Consider the following 23,787-nt stretch of genomic DNA (forward strand, 5'->3'; position numbering starts at 1 on the left):
TGTCAGCAGTTTTGAAGCATCAAAACTGCTGAGATTCCCTTTAAATGATCACTTTCGTTTCAATAAACTTGTTCCCACATTATGGGTGATGTAACTACAGACAAAAATGCTAAATACTTTGACCGAAAATGAGGTCTTCCTATTGTTAAAGTCCCGGCCACTAAACATCTCCCCCCCCCCCCCCTGTATAACTTGCCGTCCACTGCCTGTTGTCAAGATAAATCCGGCTCTAGCAGCAGAGGCGCCAGGATGGGGACGTGTCCTTGTAGACATGCAGCAATAACAGAGAGGAGGGGTTTTACAGCTGGAGTGACATCTTTGGACAACGCATGAGCATGCTCCCCAAGTGAGACGCTATGCATCCTGGGAAGTAAGGGAAAGGAAGTTTCAGCACATACAGTGCTAGCTGAGGGGAAGTACATGCCCCCTAAAAGGAGAGCAACAAACATCAGTGCATTTTATGGCTTTACAGGACAGTTCGGAGATACAAAACTAGTTAAAACAGTTATCCCCTTGTTCTGCTCCTCTGACAGAACAGAATGTCACAACGCAGATGTGAAAGAAGCCTTACACTAAAACACATACAAAACTGCCACTATGAAAACATCCACGAGTAAAAGAAGGTAAACATTCAACAGTTTGATATTTATTGTTTCTATTTTCACATAGTATAAAAAGAACTAAGAGGGAACCATGTAAGTTTAACTGAACTTTTCTGGTAGGTTCTATGCTCCACCATCCCTGCAGTACACAAGTTTAGAGCATCAGTCTATCCATGACAATGTCTGTATAAGACAATCTGCTACCAGTAGGCTTGATCAACTATAGAAGTCCTGCATTATGGTCACAGTCCAATAGTGTAGGAGCGACCAGTGGGATTGTGAATTGCAGAGCAGATCGGAGATGTCACAGCCCACTCGTACCATACTTTCTTGCCATTGTTACAACGCCAGAACCGTACACATACTGTATCCCCCTCCCGCAAAGGAATGGGTTGCTGCACAAAAGAAAAACAAACAGTTAGTACAAAGCTAAAAACTTCGTTATCAAAGTGTAGTAATACAAGCCAATCTGGCACATATGGGCTAGAACACCAATCATATTTAGGTCACTAGAATGCTTTATAAAGAATAACCTTTGGTCTGCAGTCATCCATAACATTGGAACATACATGACCAGGGCCCAGATTATAGCATGGTATATAAGGCAACTGCAGTAGCAGCATGTTGCAAAAGCATTTTACTAGCTATAGTATCACTTAGCCAAGTATTCCGTATTGCTCTGTTTAGCAAAGTGGTCACTGACTTAATGGGGGGTTCTGGGTACGGAGGCTCCCAGTGTCGCTGAAGAGATGGTGCAGGAGCAGTCAAGCGGAGCACCCTGTATATTCGGCTGTGATCGGCGCTCATTGTTAGGCTAAAGATGGCTCGCTGAGAACGTCTATGCGAGCAGTTTTCATCCTAATGAGGAGCGCAGGTCACGGCAGAAGGTGTAGGGCGCTCAGCTGAGTGCTTCAGCGACGATGGGAGTCTCAACACCCAGACACCCCCAATCAAGACTTCTGACATGTCTCTGAAATAGCAAAAGTTTTTTGAAAGTATATTAACTTCAAAATAAGAATTTGTTTTGGGTTGCCATATTTTTTTATTTTTCCCATCGATGGAGCGGTGTGAGGATTTATCTTTTTTTGCGGGGCAAGCTGTAGTTTTTATTGGTAAGACGGATTACTTTATTCCAATCCTTTTTTGGGAGGTTAAGTGACCAAAAATCAGCAATTTTGCGGGTTGTTTTTTTTTTTTTACAGCGGTCACCCTGAGGGTTAAATAAACTTATGTTAAAATAGTTGGGACTTATTGACGAGCAATACCAAATTGTTGATTGTTTACATTAATTCATGGAAAAAAAAAAAAAAAGGAAAAAAAGGCTTTCATTTTTTAACTTTACATTTTTTTGTAAAATACTAAAAAGCAAAAGTAAATTATTTTTTATTAGTCCCTCTGGGGGACTTGAAAAAGCGATGTCTTGATCGATGATACAATACACTGCAATACCTGTGTGTTTTGTACCTTTTATCAGCACCTATTAAAGCAAATTTAGGCCATCAATATTTGATCAGTTGGAGTCCGACTCTCAGCTCCCCATCCATTAAAGGGATTTTCCCACAATTGGACAACTGATGACCTATCCACAAGATAGGTCATCAGTATACGATAGGTGTGGGTCAGACACCCAAGACCCCGCACCGATCAGCTGCCTCCGGGCACCGGACATCCATGCCAGGAGCAGATGGCACCGGTCACTGAATAGCGTCCTAGCTGCAGTACTGCTCCTATTGGAGTGAATGAACGGAAACTATGCAGTGGTCAAAGCCATCTGCTTCCGGCTCCAACTACTGCACACCTGTCAAAACAGCCTACGCCCAGAGCACAGAGCAGCTGATCGGTGCGGAGTCCAGGTGTCAGACCTACACCGATCATATACTGATGTCCTATCGTGTGGATAGGTAATCAGTTGTCCGATTGAGGAAAACACCATTAAGCTGTTTTGAAGAGGATGCACTCTCATATTTCACTATAGGACTACAGTAACCTCTAGCCGTAATATCTATGGTTGTGTTCAGATAGCACAGGTTTCCTTGGGTGCTCGAGGTAGGGTCCCAACCCGGATGAAGGTCAAGAATTTGTAGTCGGCACACCTTGCTTGCGTTTCAGAAATTATATTTATTGAATTCTCAAGATGGATGCCAGAGGCTACATGTGCACATTGTGTAAATCCAGCCTAATGGATATCACTAGTGCCAACAAGCCATTAGAGAATAGGAAAACCCAGCTGGCTGGAACAGCCCTGAAAGTGGAAAAACCCACGCTCACTGCAAGTAGGTAAAACTTTCAAGAATTAAGAGTGATGCATCTCCTTTCTGATCCTGCTCCCCCCTCCCCTCTCAATAGACTTATATTGCAGGCAGGGAAGAGACAAATGCCCACATTCTGCAGACAATCTGTAACTAGGGATGAATTTTGCTTAACAGTTGTGGACAGCAGTTTATAGGAAGGGAGACACCAAGTGGCAGTAACTTCACACAGAATTTGCATGGATAAAACAACTAAATTTTAACCATAAAGTAAATTACAAAGTTGATCTATATCAGACATTCTATTAGATTAGCATAAGTTATTTAAATAGACACGAACTTTTAGAAGTTTAGTTTTTCAGAAACTTGCTATTAATATGGGCTCTTCAGGTAGAAAAGTAAGAGATCACATTGATAGTATTGAATTCACCTTGATTGGAAAGAGAATAGGAAACCAAGAAAACATTCCTGGAGAATGCGTCTGAGGGCAAATACCTGTAGTGAATAGAAAATATGTAAAATTAAAAAGGGAATAGGTCATAGATTTTAAATCATTAATAAGATGCAAGTCTGTAAAAGAGAAATTGTGTGTGTTCGTTCCATTTTTCAAATGTCACAGCTAACTTTTAAAACATTGGCCATACTGGAGACAAACACTTCCTTTCTATATTGTCTATATATGCTTTTTGACTGCTAAAAGGAATGGGTGTCAAAATAGACAAATAAACCCTCATAGATTACATCCTCCAGACAGCGATGGAATACAGCCCCCTGCCCCAGAGAGTGACCGGGGAGATTCATAAGAAGCCTTATCGGTAGAGTGTGGTACTAACTTGCATTAACTAAACCTCTAACTATACAATATAGCTGTTAATGCACACCCTCTAATGCTACCGAGAAGACTGCTCATGCTGTCCCAGTCTATACAGAAAAGCTGACCGGTGAGCTACAGAAAACAGGAAGTGTCAGCCAGTTGTGACTGCTCTAGTGGCCTGTGGAATACTACAAGATTAAATATTTTAAGACTATTTTTTATGCGGACAGTAAGAGGAAAAAAAATTACATATATTTAATAAAAAAATTGATTTAAAGAGAATCTACCACTATGTTAAACACCCCAAAACTAATGCAATAGCCAGATAGGTGTAAAGCCGCTGTTTTAGATTAGGTAATTGTTCCCTGGGTACTCACTAGCATTGCCCTGCTGTAATCCCAAAATTGGTCCGTGCGCTGTAGCACTTATAAGCCCCTTTTATTATTTTTACTGACCTCAGAAGTCTGGTACGTATGCAAATAGCCCAAGCCAATCCCCACCCATCCTCTTTGGCAAGCGGATTGGTGTGTGGCGCACGGGCAAAAGGAATAAACTATGAATATTCAACAAGCGAGGCAGAGAAAAGTGGGCGGGGATTGCAGTCTTTGCATAAAGCGCAGAGACCATTTGCAGGATTATTGCAGGGGAAAAACGCGTCAAACCACATGCTTTAGCAGCACATTGACAAACGAAAAAACGCACTGTTCGTGCATAGAATGTTTTTTTTTACACATGCGTTTAAAATCTCGTTGCATAAAAAAACAGAACCAAAAAAAAAACAAAAAACAGCATCAGGTTAATTATTTCCGTGTAAAACACGCCCAATTCCAATAGTTAATGGGAGTCCTAATTACGCGGCAAAAAAAACGTGCCGAAAGTGTGCCAAACACACCTGTAGTGGTTTTACACTTCTTTTTTTCTTATAGCGCTGTATAAACAAGGTTTAGTCATTTTCGGATTATACATTCCCTTTGAGTTTGTTCAGACCAAAGAATATTAGAGAGGCTCTGTCACCACATTATAAGGGCCCTATCTCCTACATAAGGAGATCAGCGCTGTAATGTAGAGAAGTGTTTTTTATTTAGAAAAACAATCTATTTTCACCAAGTTATGAGCGATTTTAGCTTTATGCTAATGACTTTCTTAATGCCCAACTGGGCGTGTTTTTACTTTTGACCATGTGGGCGTTTTACAGAGGAGTGTATGACGCTGACCAAATCAGTGACCAATCAGCCTCATACACTTCTCTCCATTCATTTACTAAGCACAAAGTGATCCTGCTAGATCAGTATGTGCAGTCAATTACTTACACATTTACGTTACTGAAGTGTCTTGACAGTGAATAGACATCGCTTCCAGCCAGAACGGCATGTCTATTCCCAATCCCAACACTTCGGTAATGTTTTTTGTGGGATTTACAGCACAGCAAGCGTAATCTCGTTGTAAACTGTAATTTACAGCGTGATCTCGCGAGATTACGCTTGCTGTACTGTAAGTACCACATAAACGTTACCAAAGTGTTAGGATTGTGAATGGACATCGCGTCCTGGCTGGAAGCGATGTCTATTCACTGTCAAGACACTTCAGTAACGTTAATGTGTGAGTAAGTGACAGCATAGTGAACAATGCAGGATCATTATGCGCGGATTAATTGAATGGAGAGAAGTGCATGACGCTGATTGGTCAGCGTCATACGCTCCTCTGTACAACACCCACATGGTCAAAAGTAAAAAACACGCCCAGTTGGGCATTAAGAAAGTAATTCGCATAAAGCTAAAATCCCTCAAAGTGGTGAAAACAGATCGATTTTCTAAAGAAGAACTGCGGTCACCTACATTATAGCGCCGATCTCCTTATGTAGGAGATACGGCACTTATAATGAGGTGACAGTCTCTTTAAGGGCCCATTCATAAGAACAATGTCCGTGCGCTGCGTATGGAAATCAATGTGGGGCCGGTCACACATACGTGAGTTTCCATGCAGCGAGAGTCCACTCACTGCATGTGCTATATTGATGCGTTTAAGCACCTACGCGCCCATTGAAGTCAACGGGTGTGTGATTTGCGCATAAATTCTATTGAAAAAAAACAAAAGTGCTTTGCGAGTGTGTGAATAACGCATAACACTACACAAACGGACCAGATTCATGAGCGTTTTTCACGCGCGTGAATCCAATACGCTCGTGTGAATATAGCCTTAGAAGTATTGGATTATGCCGTAAAGATTAAACACTAACTTAGAGTGACATCCTTATAGAGCACCGTCTGGAAGTATCCGGAAAATCCATGCAGTACAGTATTAAGCTTTATGTCGTATTTCAGGCAGCAGTAACGATTGTTGTCAATCACGGGATCTAGAAAGAGAACATAAAACACAAATCTATAATAATCTGACAGCAGAACCTGTCAAACCTGAACAAAAGCTATTGCAGCATTTCATTCAGACAGGGGACAAATGGCACCAGCTTATCTTTCTACTGGGAAGACAAATACTAAAGGGAAATAAACTCAGAATACATACAAACATCTTTCTGACTGGACATGAACCTGCCCTGACATATACAGCAAAGGTCACAAAATTCATCTAGAACGGGGACACATCGGGTCTCGTTTATCAAAACAGTAAATCTAAATCTGTCCTAAATCTGCACTTATTGATGACCTTTAGTCACAAAGTCTAAGGTTAAATATGCGCAACCTTAAAGTTTAAGATTTACAACCAGTTACTAGTGAGAACAAATTAACCAATTTATATGTGGGGAAAAAAATGCTGTGGCAAAGTCTGGTTTTTACAGACCCGACGGTCACACAATGATCCTGATCTAACTACCTAGTGATCGCTTTTTACTGGGGTCGACTGACAGACGCAATTCTGATCCAAGAGGTGACTTTACAATAACGCTTACCCTTATTTGGATGTTGAAAAACGAAACACGGTAACGGATCTGAGAGTTGGTGGAAGTTGTGGAGTCTCACAACATACGGCATCTCAAACTGGGCCTGTAACATGGGGGATAACAACATTCTGCTGTGACTGACAGAAAGGCAGACTTTATAGTAAGAAATACAGACTGATAAGATAATTATATACACACCCAAGTAAAGGTTACGTGTACGGAATAGGAATGAAAGACCTGGTAAACGGCAAGTTAGCAGACAAGTTTTACATCACATATTTAAAGTGATCTCCAACTTATGTCACTCCAGCTGTTGAAAAGCTACAATTCCCAGCATGCACTGGTTCTTATTCGCAACAGCTGGGGTGCCATAGGTTGAAGACCACTGATCCAAATTTAGATCTCTATACTGCCATCTGCCCGGCTTATAAAACATACACATTTGTACATGGCCTTAAAAGGGTTTTCCAACCAAGGACATTTATGACATATCCACAGGATGTGTTATCGGTGTCAGATGCGGGTGCCACCTCTAATTCTTGTGTCACTACATGCTAGGTTTCAAAATGGACCTCACTAGCCACGGATGGTCCTCTGCGTTTAGTAGAATAGCTGTTGGATGAACAACCGTTACCTTGCCACAGCAGCCAACTGGTTAAAATGTAAAAGTAGGCGGCTTCCTACCCCACGTTCTAGCTCATTCGGTCGTTTATAGATTAACAAAGAATGAATAAAAATTAAACATTACATTTCCAACTCACCTCTGGATCTCTGTCCTTTTCTCTGCATGCTCTCACCTCATTGTAAAGTTTGGAGGAAGAGATTGGGGCTAAATAAGAGGTGTACTCTCCAGGAATACTAACACCACCCTCTGCCAAAATAAACGTGTGTGAACAGGGGTAAGAAGTAATAAGAACGGAGGAGGAAATAGAAAAGAAAAAACACAAGACTACAGTTTGGCCGGGTTCACACAGTTTTTTGCAGGAGGAAAATCTGCCTCAAAATTCGGTTTGGAATTTCAAGGCAGATTTTCCTCTGCCTGCACGCTGATTTTCACGGCCACTGAGCGCCGCAGGCATAAAACGCAGCTAAATACACTTTCTCTGCCTCCCATTGATGTCAATGGGAGGTCAGAGGCGTAAACACCCAAAGTTAGGGCATGTCCCTTTTTCCTGCGAGCCAGTTTCTCCGCTCGCGGGAAAAAAAAACGCCTCCGCCTCCCATTGAAATCAATGGGAGGCATTTCGGCCGTTTTTTGGCGCGTTTTGCAGCACTGTCTCCGCGTCAAAATACTCAGTGTGAACTCCCCCTTTAACTGGTTTCCGACAGGACAAGAATACTCGTCCTGAGCGGCGAGTGCTTAGCGCATTAAGACGAGTATTCTCGTCCTGTATGACAGCCAGTGTCCGCACGCCATGATGAGCGAGACAATGGCTTTAACAGCCGCAGTCACACTATAACAGCGGAGAGTAGAGAAACCTCTTCTCTCCGCCGTTAACCCAGATTCTACTGCGGCATTCAAAGCAATAGTGAGAAGGGGGGGGGGGGTCGTCTCCCCATTGATCACGTCACAGGAAGTCCCTGGGATGCGATCAATGGCCAAACCTAGTACGGGCAGAAAGCAGAGGGTCCATTGAAGGACACACACAGATACACATTTTTTACAATAATTAAACCTTTCAAAATATAAGCCCCAAAACATGAACTGTGTGCATATTTGGTATCGCCAAGTCCATATCAACCTGTACATTAAATGTGTACAATTATTTGATGATGATCGGTGTATGGTATAGTTAAAAAACGAAACACTGCAGCAAACTGCTTTTTTTCTACATTTTTGCCAAAATAGAAATTCATATAAATTAAAGGATAATGTAAACGTACCAAAAATACGGTACGTACATAAAATACAACTCGTCCCACAAAAAACAAATACAGCTATGTCGGACAAAAAATGAAAAGGCTTTGAGCGCCTGGATGCAAAGAGGGAAATATAAAAAAAAATAAAAATTGTTCTGTCCTCAAGGCCAAAAGTGGCCCATCCTTAAGGGGTTAAAATGCATGAAGGTCAAGAAAACCCGTGTTCATACATGTGCCTTACTCTTACATTGCTTTCTGATGCTCTGAAGAAGTTTACACCTAAAGGCAGTTCTCAAAACAAGTACCAATGCGTGTAAAGGAAATATGCAGAATAAAACCTTTAAGAAAGTGCTGGGCGCCATCCAGACATTCAGGGGACAGCTCATTGTCTCCAAAAGATCCCAAGAGCTCACTAACAATAATATCGGCTTTCTCGGGAGGATTCCATTCTCTCATATCACTGGACACCACGGTCACCTGACTACCCCATTCTTCATAGCGCCACCCTTCCAACCTAAGGGGAGATCAAAATAATAAATATAACAGTGTCCAGGCTCAAGACTTACATTTTATTTACACTTAATTACAATTATTATTAGTCACTCACGTTATCACAGCATTAGGATTTTTCTCCACGGCATATACTTTAATCATACGCTCTGCTTGCTTTGCAGCTCGAATTGATGCATTCACCAGAGGACCTCGACCTGCTCCAAGAACCATCAAAATCCTAAAGGTGTCATACAAAAATATAAGCTGGCTGATCGATTTGACAGACGCTCGAGACAGGACAGATCTGTATTGTTATATCAGAGGTATTACCAGGAAAAATTAATTGAACCAGCCCACATTACGGACATGGACAAGCTACACATCTCCAAAAACACAGTAAAGCGGTTACCCTAAGAAGGTACAACCAAACCATAACGGAGCACAAATAACATTGCACCTACTGTGTGTTCGTGTCTTTTTCTTCCTCCGGAACTCTGTCCAGCAAGCATTTATATACCGCCTGAAATAGAAGTATTTAGCTTTAGCTACATAGCATCAATATATGCAATGTCAACAATTTTACACGGTTATGGACCAGGGGTACTCAACTGTCGGACCCTGGTCCGAATCTTGACCACGGACATCAGTTGTCCAGACCCTGCTGACATAGCAGTAAAGAGGAACGTCCCTCATCTGCTGCAGAACAGGAGGGACTTTTCTCCCCAACATGCAGGGGTGGGACCCAGCCAGTTCCCCCTACACTCAATTGTATCTGCGTCCTTAGGAGATACAATTGAGCAGCCTCACTTAACACTGGCAGGTGCAAGGAAACCATCCATTTGGTGCTTTCCTGTGGTGCAGGTGGCACAATGATATCACGCTACCTGTGTCGTTCTGCTTTAGCGGGCCAGGGCAGAATATGCCCACATGGGAATAGGGAAGGGTGAGTATGTTTATTTGTTTTAGCTGGCACTATCTACAAGGGACAGACAAGCCTCAGATTCCTGCCATGGATCTATTGGTTGGATTTACCTATGGCATAAACCCCCAACCCCACTATATAAATGAAACAGCCTACAGCACACAAATAACTTTACCTGTTGGTATTGTGAATATTTAACTGGATCCTTCTCAAAAACTTCATAGGTTTGAGATTCTAAGTTATCCATCAAGGGCTGTAAAAGAAAAACCAGACAATCATAAAAAGTGTCAAAATCGGTGTTACCTTTACAATTTCCTAACATAATATACAAAAAAACCTAAGCCACGTAGTCTATCATAGCCAAATCAATCACAAGATTTGGCATAATGCAAACAAGTAGAGGCCTACTTTAATATGTAAATAGCATTGCGTTTCTAGTGGGTTTTTTTTTTTACGCGTTCTGGGGGAATATTTATTTTGTACGTGTCTTTCGTGACCTTTTTGTCCTTTAACCCCTTCTTGACATTTGCCGTATGGATACCCCATGGAAGGCTTGTGCTTCCTGCATTTTGCCGTATCCATACGCCAAATGCATGGCACCGGCCGGGTGACAGCTGACTTCCGGCTGTAATGGCGGGGACCGAAATTAGCTTCGAACCCCGCCATTAACCCCTTAAATGCAGCGCTCAAACGCGCTCTCTGCATTTAAGGTGTTTGCAGTTCATCGGAACCAGGGTTCCGGTGGCTGCAATGGCAACCTGAGGCCTAATACTGGCTTCCCAGTCTGCCTAGCGCGGAAGCCATTCAGGACCCGCCCCGGAGCCTGAACGGCTTCTGTAGCCGCCGGCAAGATGGTGCCAGCTCAGGAGCCGAGCCGGCATCATCAGCAGTGGATGTCAGCTGTATGTTACAGCTGACATCCACCTATAACGACAGGAACCGGAGCTAGCTCTGATCCCTGCCATTAACCCCTCGATGCAGCGATCGCTGCATCTTAGCGGTTGCTAGCAGATCTCCAGCCCTGACAGGCAATCAGGACTGGCGACTGCTGCTATGGCAACAGGAGACCCAATGGCCGCCTGGTCTGCCATTACGGAAGCTGATTAGGCCACCCTGGGAGGCGAAGCCTAATCGGCTTGCTGTCAGTGAACTGACAGATCTAATACATTGCACTACGTAGGAATGTATTAGAAAAAAATCCCAAAAAAATCAGTTGGACCTTCAAATGCCCTAGTGGGACTTGGGAGTGTCAAAAAAGTATACAAAAAAAGTGTTTGAAAACACAAGTTTCAAGTAAAAAAAACAAAAAAAAACAATCCACAATCGCCCTGTTCCTTATGAAGTCCTTTATTATTGAAAAAAAATAAACCATACGTATTTGGTATCGCTGCGACCGTAACGGCCTGTGCTATAAAAACATATTTATTGCACGCGGTGAACGGCGTAAAAAAAAAAAAAAAACAAACTAAAAAAACAGAATGTGTTTTTTGGTCACTTTGCCCTACAAATATTGGAATAAAAAGTGATCAAAAAGTCGCACGTATCCAAAAATGGTACCTATAAAAACTATAGCTCGTCTCGCAAAAAACAAGCCATCAAACAGCTCCGTTGACGAAAAAGTTAAGTTATGGTTCTCACAACTTGGCGACAGAAAAAATAAAATTACTTTTGTAAAAAGAATGCATTATGCAAAAAGATGTAACACATAAAAAAGTGCTATAAATTTGGTATCAGCGGAATCGTACTGACCCGCAGAATAAAGTTAACATGCAGTTTATAACACATGGTGAACGCTGTATAAAAAAAACAAAACTATGCCAGAATTGCTGGGTTTTTTATCACATTGCCTCCCAAAAAAATAGGATAAAAAGTGATCAAAAAGTTGCATGTACCCCAAAATGGTACCAATAATAACTACAGCTCGTCATGCAAAAAAACAGCCCTCATACCACTACGTCTATGAAAAAATAAAATTAGTTAAGGCTCCAATAAGTCAGGAATGAAAAATATGCAGTCGTGCCGGTCCGAGGAGAACATTTCTTCTGTTTCAAGAGGCGATTTATCAAGAACCTAAAATTAGGGAACCAGGAAGGAGAGGGCCCAAACATATCTGCTGGAAGCGAGGGCGCCCGTATTATACCAGGACAACTCTTCCCAGCAAAATTCCCCAAACTGCAAAAGGTGCGGAGTGTGGACCAAAAAGGGGATAAGAAAAGACACCATTTAACAGTGCGACACCGGCCTGTGCAGAAAGGATTGCTTCACAGAACACACATCTATGATTTAGTTTTTTTACCCCATTATTATACCACCTGACTATGCCCCTGATATACTCTGCTCAGCTTACATGTACCCCCACATTATAAATGGAAACACCAGCAATACTCAAACAAAACTACTACCAAGCAAAATCCGCCCTCCAAAAGCCAAATGGCACTCCCTCCCCTCTGAACCCTACAGCGTGCCCAAACAGCAGTTTACTTCCACATATATGGCATCGCCATATCCGGGAGAACCCTTTTAACAATTTTTGAGGTGGGTATCTCCAGTGGCACAAGCTGGGCAGAACATATTTGCCACCGAATTGGCATATCTAGGGAAAAATATTAAATTTTTACTTTGCACCATCCGCAGCGCATTCATTTATGGAAAAGACCTGTGGGGTGAAAATGCTCACTACACCCCTTAATAAATGCCTTGAGGGGTGCAGTTTCCAAAATGGGGTCACTTCTCAGGGGTTTCTTTTTATTATTTCACATCTGAGCCTCTGCAATTGTGAACCAATACTTTGTAAATTGCCAAATTAGGCCTCAATTACGCATGGTACTCTTTCATTCCCGAGCCTGGTCGAATGTCCAGGTAAAAGATTAGGGCCACATGTAGGGCAATTCTAAAACCGGGAAACACTGCATAATAATTCGAGAGCCGTCTTGTTATGGTGGCACAAGCTGGACACCACATATTGGCATATCTATGGAAAAAATCCCATTTTCACTTCGCAACATCAAGTGCACACTAATTTCTACTAAACACCTGCGGGGTTAACATGCTCACTACACCCCTAGGTGAATGCATTGAGGGGTGTAGTTTCCAAAATGTGGTCACTTCTGCAGGGTTTCCACTGTTTTGGTCCCGCAGGCACCCAGAAACCAATCCAGCAAAATCTGCACTCCAAAAGCCAAATGCCGCTCCTTCCCTTCTGAGCCCTGCCGTGTGCCTAAACCGCAGTTTATGACCACATATGGGGTATTGCCGTACTCTGGAGAAATTGCTTTACAAATTGTTTTTTTTTTTTTCCTTTATTTGTTGAGAAAATGAAACATTTTGAGCTAAAGCTACGTCTTACTGAATAAAAAGGGTTGTTTTTATTTTCACTGCCCAATTCTAATTAATTCTATGAGACACCTGTGGGGTCAAAATGCTCACTACACCCCTAGATGAATTCCTCAAGGGGTGTAGTTTCCTAAATGGAGTCACTTTTTGGGCGTTTTCATTGTTTTGTCCCCTCAGGGGCTTTGTAAATGTGACATTGCCTCCGCAAACCATTCCTGCTAAATTTGAGCTCCAAAAGCCAAATAGCGCTCTTTACATTCTAAGCCCTGCCGTGTGTCCAAACAGCCGTTTATGACCACATGTGGGGTATTGTTTTACTCGGGAGAAATTGCTTTACAAAGGTTGCAGTGCTTTTTCTCCTTTAGTCTTTGTGGAAATGAGAAAATTAGCTAAACCTACATTTTCTTTGAAAAAAATGTAGATTTGAATTTTCACGGCCTACTTCCAATAATTTCTGTAAAAAAAAACCTCTATACCCCTAGATAATTTCCTTGGTGTTTAGTTTCCCAAATGTGGTCACTTTTGGCCCTGCAAGACATCTTCAAACCGGACATGGTGCCTAAAATATATTCTAAAAAAAAAAAAATAAGGCTCCAGGGTATTGGGTCTTCCGGACTGTCAATCCTATTACTTTGCGGTGGGGAGTGCTAGAATATGGAGGAAGCAGCTCAGCCCCATATTATGTAATCTAGGAATGTGAGTTTGATTTGGCAGGAGTGGAAAGTGTTCTGTGCATCTGAAGAATACTTGTCGTATGCGTGAGTCTCATTTGGGGGGAGGGGACTGAGGGTACCTTGGAATCTGGGTAATGCTTCCATCAGATGGAGATAGTTGGCGAGCATGCCTTACACTGATAGGGACAAGGAACTGTTCTGGATGGCTACGATGCAAGTTCCGTTAGAGTTCTCTGGGTTGTCTTGTTTTGCTTCCCTTTAGTATCGTCTCTCTGATAAAGGGTAAGTGTCTTATTGAACTACAATCTTGAGCAGTTTTGGTCCTGGTCGCCGTGGTGCCTACATTCTTGCCAACTTTGTTATTATTGATCTTATGGTGATATGTATATGCTTTATAATATCCATGTTTTCTTACTCTGCTGTGTCAGAGGATTGCTATACATAGTGTATTGGAAAATTGTATGCATAATAATATTGTTTTGTATTACTGTCTTAACGCTTTATGTGAATAATTTTTATTTTGCTGTATTTTTACTATGATGAAAAGAAAAAAAAAAGAAAAAAAAAATACTTAAAAAAATAAAATAAGGATTAAAAATCCTCTAGGTGCTCCTTTGCTTCTGAGGCTGGTGCTTCAGTCCATGACCACACTAGAGCCACATGCGGGATATTTCCTAAAACTGCAGAACCTGGGCAATAAATGTTTAGTTGAATTTCTCTGGTAAAACCTTCTGTGTTACAAAAAAAATAAATGAATTTGTACCCAAAAAAATATGAAATTTGTAAATTTCACCTCTACTTTGCTTTAATTCCTGTGAAACGCCTAAAGGGTTAACAAACTTTCTAAATGCGGTTTTGAATACTTTGAGGGGTGCAGTTTTTAAAATGGGGTGACTTTTTGGGGGTTTCTAATATATAAGGCCCTCAAAGACACTTTACAACTGAACTGGCCCCTGTAAAAATAGCCTTTTGAAATTTTCTTGAAAAATGTGAGAAATTGCTGCTAAAGTTCTAAACCTCGTAGCGTCCTAGAAAAATAAAAAGGATGTTCAAAAAAAACGATGCCAATCTAAAGTAGACATATAGGGGATGTTAATTAGCAACAATTTTGTGTGGTATAATTGCCTGTCTTACAAGCAGATACATTTAATTTGAGAAAAATGCTAATTTTTGAAACTTTTTGCTCAATTTTGTTGTTTTCACAATTAAATACTGAAGGTATCGAGCAAATTTTGCCAATAATATAAAGTTCAATGTGTCATGAGAAAACAATCTCAGAATCGCTTGGATAGGTAAAAGCATTCCGCAGTTATTACCACATAAAGTGAAACACGGCAGATTAGAAAAATGAGGCTCTGTCAGGAAGGTCAAAAGTGGCCAAAGAGGGAAGGGGTTAAAGAAACCTATGGAAGTAACCTTATACCGAGAGAATGCTGCGTTTTGGGGTGGGGACACCATATCAAAACGCTGTATATGTCGACTCACTCATATTTTGCTATAGACTTTAAAGTAATATTTGGCTAATAAATTTTTGGGCCAAGAAAAATACACCACCGAAAAAGGCGAGTAAATGCGAGCAGTCCGTTAACTTACCTGAAGTGGTGATTGTAAATAATCCTCATATCCTTTTGCAAACATCTCATAAGCATTTGGAGAAGGGCGATTCTGACTTAAATACTCTAGATATTGTAAGTATGAAGAGAAATCTTTCTCAGAGTGATGATGCGACCCAGAAATCACAAACTGCACCTCCAGCTATGGAAGAAATGAAATAAAATAAGTCAATATACGGCCTAGCTTGCATCAGAGGAGCAGAACAAGGGAATAATAAAGCGCCGAATCCGTTGCACAACAGACATCGCTATCGCAACACTTTAATGGGTTTCGTCGGGGTGTCCGTTATTTTGGGTTTCCTAAGGGAACCTCCAACGCATATGTTAACTTGGCTTAACATAACTGGACCTCCCAAAAATTTATAAAACCGGCAAGCGTTACCTTAAACAAACGAAAGATGAGATGCTGGTGCACTTTGGATAGGACAGGGAATCCTTTCTTGTTGGTGAGGAAAATGCTAGTTGGAAGTATAGCTGCCTTGATGGGTTCACCCAGCCAGCGGTCTATCACATTTCTACCTGGCATATCAGCAGCCACTTCAATAGCTGACAGGAGGTAATTTGGGAATAAAGGTTACAAGCCAAATACTAATAAGATCAGAACTAAATAATCTATAGCTACAGCATCTCACCCAAAGCTATTTTCTTGTTGTAATCACAGAGTGTCCTGAAATTATGCCACCTAGAGGTAATGATTAAAGAAAAATAAGGAAATTCAGAGCCATTCAATTGGGATGCCCAATCCATTGCCATTCCCCTCTTCTCACCAAATCCAAGTCCTTTCTTCTCCGATATCATCTTCTCCATCACTATTCTGTGCTGGTTCATTTTCTATGAGGTCTTCTCGCAGATCATCGGAAGCCATTAGTGGTACTCTCATCCAGAACTAAGAGCAGAACGAAAAAGAATTTCAGCTCTAGTATGGATACGCTAGTGACAAGTCAATGAACAGCGTAACCTTACCATTGTGGAATGGTGGCCAGTGTGAATGTGATTTAGAAGAAGCCGAGCCAAGTTTCCATTTTCCTCTTGTGTAATTGGAATCAGAAAAGCAGGAAGGCCGAGATAAGCAGAGAAATTTAACTCCTGCAGCAAAGCCTGCAATATTAATATACATATTTGATGACCACTGAATGATTTACAGATGGGGGAATTAAACGGCTTGTACAGTATTAGAAGGCTGTTTACTTCCAAAAACAGCGCCAAACATGTCCATAGGTTGCGGCTACTACTGTAGCTCAGCTTCATTGAAGTAAATGGGGTTTAGCTGCAATAACACACACAGCCTGTGGTCAGGTGTGGTGCTGTTGGTTGTTTTTTTATGAGCTTATATGCAAATTGTATTCTATAATTTGGTGCTTTATTTAAAATAGACATTCTTTGCGGGATAACCCCTTTAACATCAGTAAAACAGTTCAAACCAATGGAAAATTGATCCATTGGTCTAAATTTACACACAGACGTACAAAATCATAAATAAAATATATACACACCTACCTCACTGGGATTGTAAAGTTGAATCAGACATTTCCAGAGAAACGTCACGTGCAGCAACGCATTGAAAATGGTTTTCCGTATGAAAGGAAACCATCCAATTGGACTATATTGTACATAGATCTACACCACAATATAGCGTTAATAGCTGCAGTCAGAATTATTATTTGCCCTTACCGCTTCTGAAGTCTTGCGGGTTGATGGTATATCTGAATCTGCTTTTATCCATTCGGAGAGCTTCCCCACAATAAGCGTGTTCCAGTCTAACAAAAAAAAGTTTTCCCTTTTAAAACCAATGATCACATCAATTTAGATAGAGAGCCTCAATTTCAACATTGGAGGGGCTTCAAAATGACATCAAATCCTGATGTAGCTTGCTTTAGCGTCTAACTTCAGGCGAAAACTGAAAAAAACTGCCTAGTTCCTTAGCGTCATATTGTGAAGTATGTTATATCTCTGCAAGTAACGGAGGTGAAGGAAATACTGAGGGTCAGTCAATAACTTGCCTCTTCCAGAAAGAAGTAGATCTGAGCGAGTCTGTGGTCCAGATCGAGACTTAGCGGGCTCCCGGTGGAATTCTCTCTTGAAGCGGGGGTGGAATATTGGCATACACAGGAAGTCAAAGCTAAGGAACAGAAACAAAACCAGAAAGCTCCAGGATCAGATCACTCCATGTTTACTTTGTCTGTATAATGGATATATGACGGGTCAGGCGATTCAGTCTTCCTCCAATGCAGCATATATTAAGGTGCTTCCCAAACAAGATAAGAATCTGGAATTAGCCTCTTAATATCATCCAATTTCGTTAATAAATCTAGATCTTAAATGAAGGTCTAAAATGATGGCTGATAGACTTGCTTGTATCCTTCCTAGAATAATCTCCCCGAACCAAGTGGGTTTTACTAAGGGACGTTCGGCGATTTCAAATATCCGTAAAATCCTCACTGTTTTGGATGACAAGTCTTCGTCCTTCTGCCCATCCATCTCCAGCAATCCTCACGATAGATGCCGAAAAGGCTTTCGCTATGGTTGACTGGGGATGGTTGGGTAAAATCTTAGATTGTATGCAAATTGTTGGCATGTTTCGGATGTATCTGAAATCTCTATATACAGACCCCACTGCATGAGTTTATACTCCTGGGTTTCTTTAGTCACCCATCACTTTGTTTAAAAGGTACTCGCCAGGGTTGTCCACTCTCCCGTCTTGTTTAATATTGCTCTAGAGCCATTTATTCGCTCATTGGAGGCGGATGGAAACATAAGTGGCACAGCGGTGGGTACAGAAGTTATTAAAGCTACGTATTTTGCAGATGATGTATTAGTGTTTTTATCTGATCCATTTGGGGATCTACCCAGGGTATTTGATATGTTAAAGCTATCTGAGGCACATTCCGGCTTCAAGGTAAGTGCGAATTATTGGATCTGTCAAGACACCCCCGTCCGAGTGATTGGTCCACTCTAGATGTACCTGTAGTTGTTTCTAAGAGTTCGATAAAATATTTGGGAATTTATATTGGTCGCACCCCCGACTATATATACTCTGAATTATCCACCCTTAATGACTAAAATTGCTAAGGAACTGACCCGTTGGCAGCACTTACCACTCTCCTTTCTGGGAAGGTGTCACTTTCTTAAAATGGTGTGTTTTCCCTAAGTTACTTTACCCAATGCAAACCATCCCCCTTCTTAAGCATAGGGATGTCCTAAAATTAAATTCGGCCTTTACCTAGTTTATTTGGTCACGAAAACGTCCGAGAATAGCTTTGAGGAAACTTATGGTTCCTGATATTCGTTGCTATAATTTGGCATGTCTTGCCCGTAATGGGCTGGATTGGCTACAAGGTTCTAACTTTTATTCAAATTATACCCTTGAAGCGGGGATAGTGGTCCCCTGGCACTTATCTTCCCTTCAGCATACGGCATTTGGGTTACTTCCAATTATGGTGAGGCGCCGGGTATTGTTCCGAGATACTATTCTTGCTTAGAAAACCATCAGGACCCCTTTTAAACGTACACAGCGTGTGTATCTAAACATATGAACTTGTGGGGTCATCCAGCCTTTCCACAGGGGAGGGAAAATCCACATTTCAGAGAGTGGCGCGCCTTGGGCATAATACAACTCAAACACATTTTACACCCATCTGAAGGTCAGTATATGACCTTTCAAGAATTGGTGGATTCCAAACATGTCCCAGCCCATCATTTCTTTGCATATGGCCAATTGAGATCTTTAACAGCGCAACTTAGGGACATCTCTAACATATGTCTTGCCAGCCCCCCTGACCTTCTGGTCGCCTCTCCCCCGATCAAATCCTCCTTGTCTCTATTATATGGTAAATTGAGGGAACAGCAGGCCAAATCTACAACAGCTAAAATGTTTAACCTGGAACAAAGAGTTTCCAGAGGTTGATCTAATGCAGAAGTTACTTGGAGGTTGGTCGAGGGTGAGGAAAGCGGTTGTCAATGAATGGTGGCGAGAAACACATTTTAAATTTATTCATAAAGCCATATATGGTTTTAACATTCCCCCTCATCCTAATGTCCCTGATAGATTGGTGGCTTGTCCAAGGTGCGATACTCTTTTCCATGGATTGTGGGCATGTCCAAAATGGACTTCATATTGGCAGGAGGCACGGCAATTTAATCGCAGACACATGGGAGGTGACTCTAGACAGAGCTCCTCTACCGATAGAATATATATAAGACGTTATCCGGGACCCTGCAGTAGAGACTATATATAAGACGTTATCCGGGACCCTGCAGTAGAGAATATATATAAGACGTTATCCGGGACACTGCAGTAGAGACTATATATAAGACGTTATCCGGGACCCTGCAGTAGAGACTATATATAAGACGTTATCCGGGACCCTGCAGTAGAGAATATATATAAGACGTTATCCGGGACCCTGCAGTAGAGACTATATATAAGACGTTATCCGGGACCCTGCAGTAGAGACTATATATAAGACGTTATCCGGGACTCTGCAGTAGAGACTATATATAAGACGTTATCCGGGACCCTGCAGTAGAGAATATATATAAGACGTTACCCGGGACTCTGCAGTAGAGACTATATATAAGACGTTATCCGGGACCCTGCCGTAGAGACTATATATAAGACGTTATCCGGGACCCTGCAGTAGAGACTATATATAAGACGTTATCCGGGACCCTGCAGTAGAGACTATATATAAGACGTTATCCGGGACCCTGCAGTAGAGACTATATATAAGACGTTATCCGGGACCCTGCAGTAGAGACTATATATAAGACGTTATCCGGGACCCTGCAGTAGAGAATATATATAAGACGTTATCCGGGACACTGCAGTAGAGACTATATATAAGACGTTATCCGGGACTCTGCAGTAGAGACTATATATAAGACGTTATCCGGGACCCTGCAGTAGAGACTATATATAAGACGTTACCCGGGACTCTGCAGTAGAGACTATATATAAGACGTTACCCGGGACTCTGCAGTAGAGACTATATATAAGACGTTATCCGGGACCCTGCAGTAGAGAATATATATATATATAAGACGTTACCCGGGACTCTGCAGTAGAGACTATATATAAGACGTTATCCGGGACCCTGCAGTAGAGACTATATATAAGACGTTATCCGGGACCCTGCAGTAGAGAATATATATAAGACGTTACCCGGGACCCTGCAGTAGAGACTATATAAAAGACGTTACCCAGGACCCTGCAGTAGAGAATATATATAAGACGTTATCCGGGACACTGCAGTAGAGACTATATATAAGACGTTACCCGGGACCCTGCAGTAGAGACTATATATAAGACGTTACCCAGGACTCTGCAGTAGAGACTATATATAAGACGTTATCCGGGACCCTGCAGTAGAGACTATATATAAGACGTTATCCGGGACCCTGCAGTAGAGAATATATATAAGACGTTATCCGGGACCCTGCAGTAGAGAATATATATAAGACGTTACCCGGGACCCTGCAGTAGAGACTATATATAAGACGTTATCCGGGACCCTGCAGTAGAGACTATATATAAGACGTTATCCGGGACCCTGCAGTAGAGAATATATATAAGACGTTATCCGGGACACTGCAGTAGAGACTATATATAAGACGTTATCCGGGACCCTGCAGTAGAGACTATATATAAGACGTTATCCGGGACCCTGCAGTAGAGACTATATATAAGACGTTATCCGGGACCCTGCAGTAGAGACTATATATAAGACGTTACCCGGGACCCTGCAGTAGAGACTATATATAAGACGTTACCCGGGACTCTGCAGTAGAGACTATATATAAGACGTTACCCGGGACTCTGCAGTAGAGACTATATATAAGACGTTATCCGGGACCCTGCAGTAGAGAATATATATAAGACGTTATCCGGGACCCTGCAGTAGAGACTATATATAAGACGTTATCCGGGACCCTGCAGTAGAGAATATATATAAGACGTTATCCGGGACACTGCAGTAGAGACTATATATAAGACGTTATCCGGGACCCTGCAGTAGAGACTATATATAAGACGTTATCCGGGACCCTGCAGTAGAGAATATATATAAGACGTTATCCGGGACCCTGCAGTAGAGACTATATATAAGACGTTACCCGGGACTCTGCAGTAGAGACTATATATAAGACGTTATCCGGGACCCTGCAGTAGAGAATATATATATATATAAGACGTTACCCGGGACTCTGCAGTAGAGACTATATATAAGACGTTATCCGGGACCCTGCAGTAGAGACTATATATAAGACGTTATCCGGGACCCTGCAGTAGAGAATATATATAAGACGTTACCCGGGACCCTGCAGTAGAGAATATATATAAGACGTTATCCGGGACACTGCAGTAGAGACTATATATAAGACGTTACCCGGGACCCTGCAGTAGAGACTATATATAAGACGTTACCCAGGACTCTGCAGTAGAGACTATATATAAGACGTTATCCGGGACCCTGCAGTAGAGACTATATATAAGACGTTATCCGGGACCCTGCAGTAGAGAATATATATAAGACGTTATCCGGGACCCTGCAGTAGAGAATATATATAAGACGTTACCCGGGACCCTGCAGTAGAGACTATATATAAGACGTTATCCGGGACCCTGCAGTAGAGACTATATATAAGACGTTATCCGGGACCCTGCAGTAGAGAATATATATAAGACGTTATCCGGGACACTGCAGTAGAGACTATATATAAGACGTTATCCGGGACCCTGCAGTAGAGACTATATATAAGACGTTATCCGGGACCCTGCAGTAGAGACTATATATAAGACGTTATCCGGGACCCTGCAGTAGAGACTATATATAAGACGTTATCCGGGACCCTGCAGTAGAGACTATATATAAGACGTTACCCGGGACCCTGCAGTAGAGACTATATATAAGACGTTACCCGGGACTCTGCAGTAGAGACTATATATAAGACGTTATCCGGGACCCTGCAGTAGAGAATATATATAAGACGTTATCCGGGACCCTGCAGTAGAGACTATATATAAGACGTTATCCGGGACCCTGCAGTAGAGAATATATATAAGACGTTATCCGGGACACTGCAGTAGAGACTATATATAAGACGTTATCCGGGACCCTGCAGTAGAGACTATATATAAGACGTTATCCGGGACCCTGCAGTAGAGAATATATATAAGACGTTATCCGGGACCCTGCAGTAGAGACTATATATAAGACGTTATCCGGGACCCTGCAGTAGAGACTATATATAAGACGTTATCCGGGACCCTGCAGTAGAGACTATATATAAGACGTTACCCGGGACCCTGCAGTAGAGAATATATATAAGACGTTACCCGGGACTCTGCAGTAGAGACTATATATAAGACGTTATCCGGGACCCTGCAGTAGAGACTATACATAAGACGTTATCCGGGACCCTGCAGTAGAGACTATATATAAGACGTTATCCGGGACCCTGCAGTAGAGAATATATATAAGACGTTACCCGGGACTCTGCAGTAGAGACTATATATAAGACGTTATCCGGGACCCTGCAGTAGAGACTATATATAAGACGTTATCCGGGACCCTGCAGTAGAGAATATATATATAAGACGTTATCCGGGACTCTGCAGTAGAGACTATATATAAGACATTATCCGGGACCCTGCAGTAGAGAATATATATAAGACGTTATCCGGGACCCTGCAGTAGAGACTATATATAAGACGTTATCCGGGACCCTGCAGTAGAGACTATATATAAGACGTTATCCGGGACCCTGCAGTAGAGACTATATATAAGACGTTACCCGGGACTCTGCAGTAGAGACTATATATAAGACGTTATCCGGGACCCTGCAGTAGAGAATATATATAAGACGTTACCCGGGACTCTGCAGTAGAGACTATATATAAGACGTTATCCGGGACCCTGCAGTAGAGAATATATATAAGACGTTATCCGGGACCCTGCAGTAGAGAATATATATAAGACGTTATCCGGGACCCTGCAGCACAAGGCTGCGAGTTGGTCCCAATATTTTGAAGGGAACACATTGCATCAGTGATGTTCATAAAAACTGCATGTTGCATGCTCCAGCGAGGACGCACGTGACCCCTTTACACTAGTACTAACCGCCACCACTTAACCCTTATCACCGCTGCAGCACGGCCCTTGGTCTCACCCCTGTTTAGCAACAGCCCCAAGGGTATCCGCCACCTCAGGGACACAGTTTAGATCCCGTCCGCTAGACACCCGGCCTCCACCGCTGCCAGTTGACGCCATCTTGGACAGAAAATCGCTCCACGCGCGCTGAGAAAGTTACGCCCACCCTTGTGACAACTGTCATC

General features: G+C 42.1%; 1 protein-coding gene across 1 annotated transcript; it reads right to left on the reverse strand.

The window, feature by feature from the left end:
- Nucleotides 1-829: 829 nt before the first annotated feature.
- PRMT5 (protein arginine methyltransferase 5) lies at nucleotides 830-23,787 on the reverse strand. Its single transcript, XM_075828930.1, has 17 exons — nucleotides 23,622-23,787; nucleotides 17,456-17,574; nucleotides 17,127-17,212; nucleotides 16,419-16,553; nucleotides 16,223-16,341; nucleotides 16,088-16,137; nucleotides 15,838-16,001; nucleotides 15,436-15,597; nucleotides 10,011-10,088; nucleotides 9,375-9,433; nucleotides 9,029-9,151; nucleotides 8,760-8,935; nucleotides 7,323-7,432; nucleotides 6,571-6,664; nucleotides 5,902-6,018; nucleotides 3,282-3,346; nucleotides 830-997 (listed from the first exon to the last, which is right to left on the reverse strand). Exons 1-17 carry the CDS (start codon nucleotides 23,720-23,722, stop codon nucleotides 845-847), a joined length of 1,911 nt encoding a protein of 636 aa, XP_075685045.1. The 5' UTR covers nucleotides 23,723-23,787; the 3' UTR covers nucleotides 830-844.

This window comes from Rhinoderma darwinii, chromosome 1, assembly GCF_050947455.1.
Source record: "Rhinoderma darwinii isolate aRhiDar2 chromosome 1, aRhiDar2.hap1, whole genome shotgun sequence".
NCBI lineage: Eukaryota > Metazoa > Chordata > Amphibia > Anura > Rhinodermatidae > Rhinoderma > Rhinoderma darwinii.

Coding starts and splice junctions, on each gene's coding strand:
- PRMT5 (XM_075828930.1), bottom strand. CDS start 23,722: ATGGCGTCAACTGGCAGCGGTGGAGGCCGGGTGTCTAGCGGACGGGAT. Junction 17,575..23,621: donor GGGGCTGTTGCTAAACAGGG/GTGAGACCAAGG, acceptor TCTGTTCCTTAG/CTTTGACTTCCTGTGTATGC. Junction 9,152..9,374: donor GAAAAAGACACGAACACACA/GTAGGTGCAATG, acceptor TGACACCTTTAG/GATTTTGATGGTTCTTGGAG.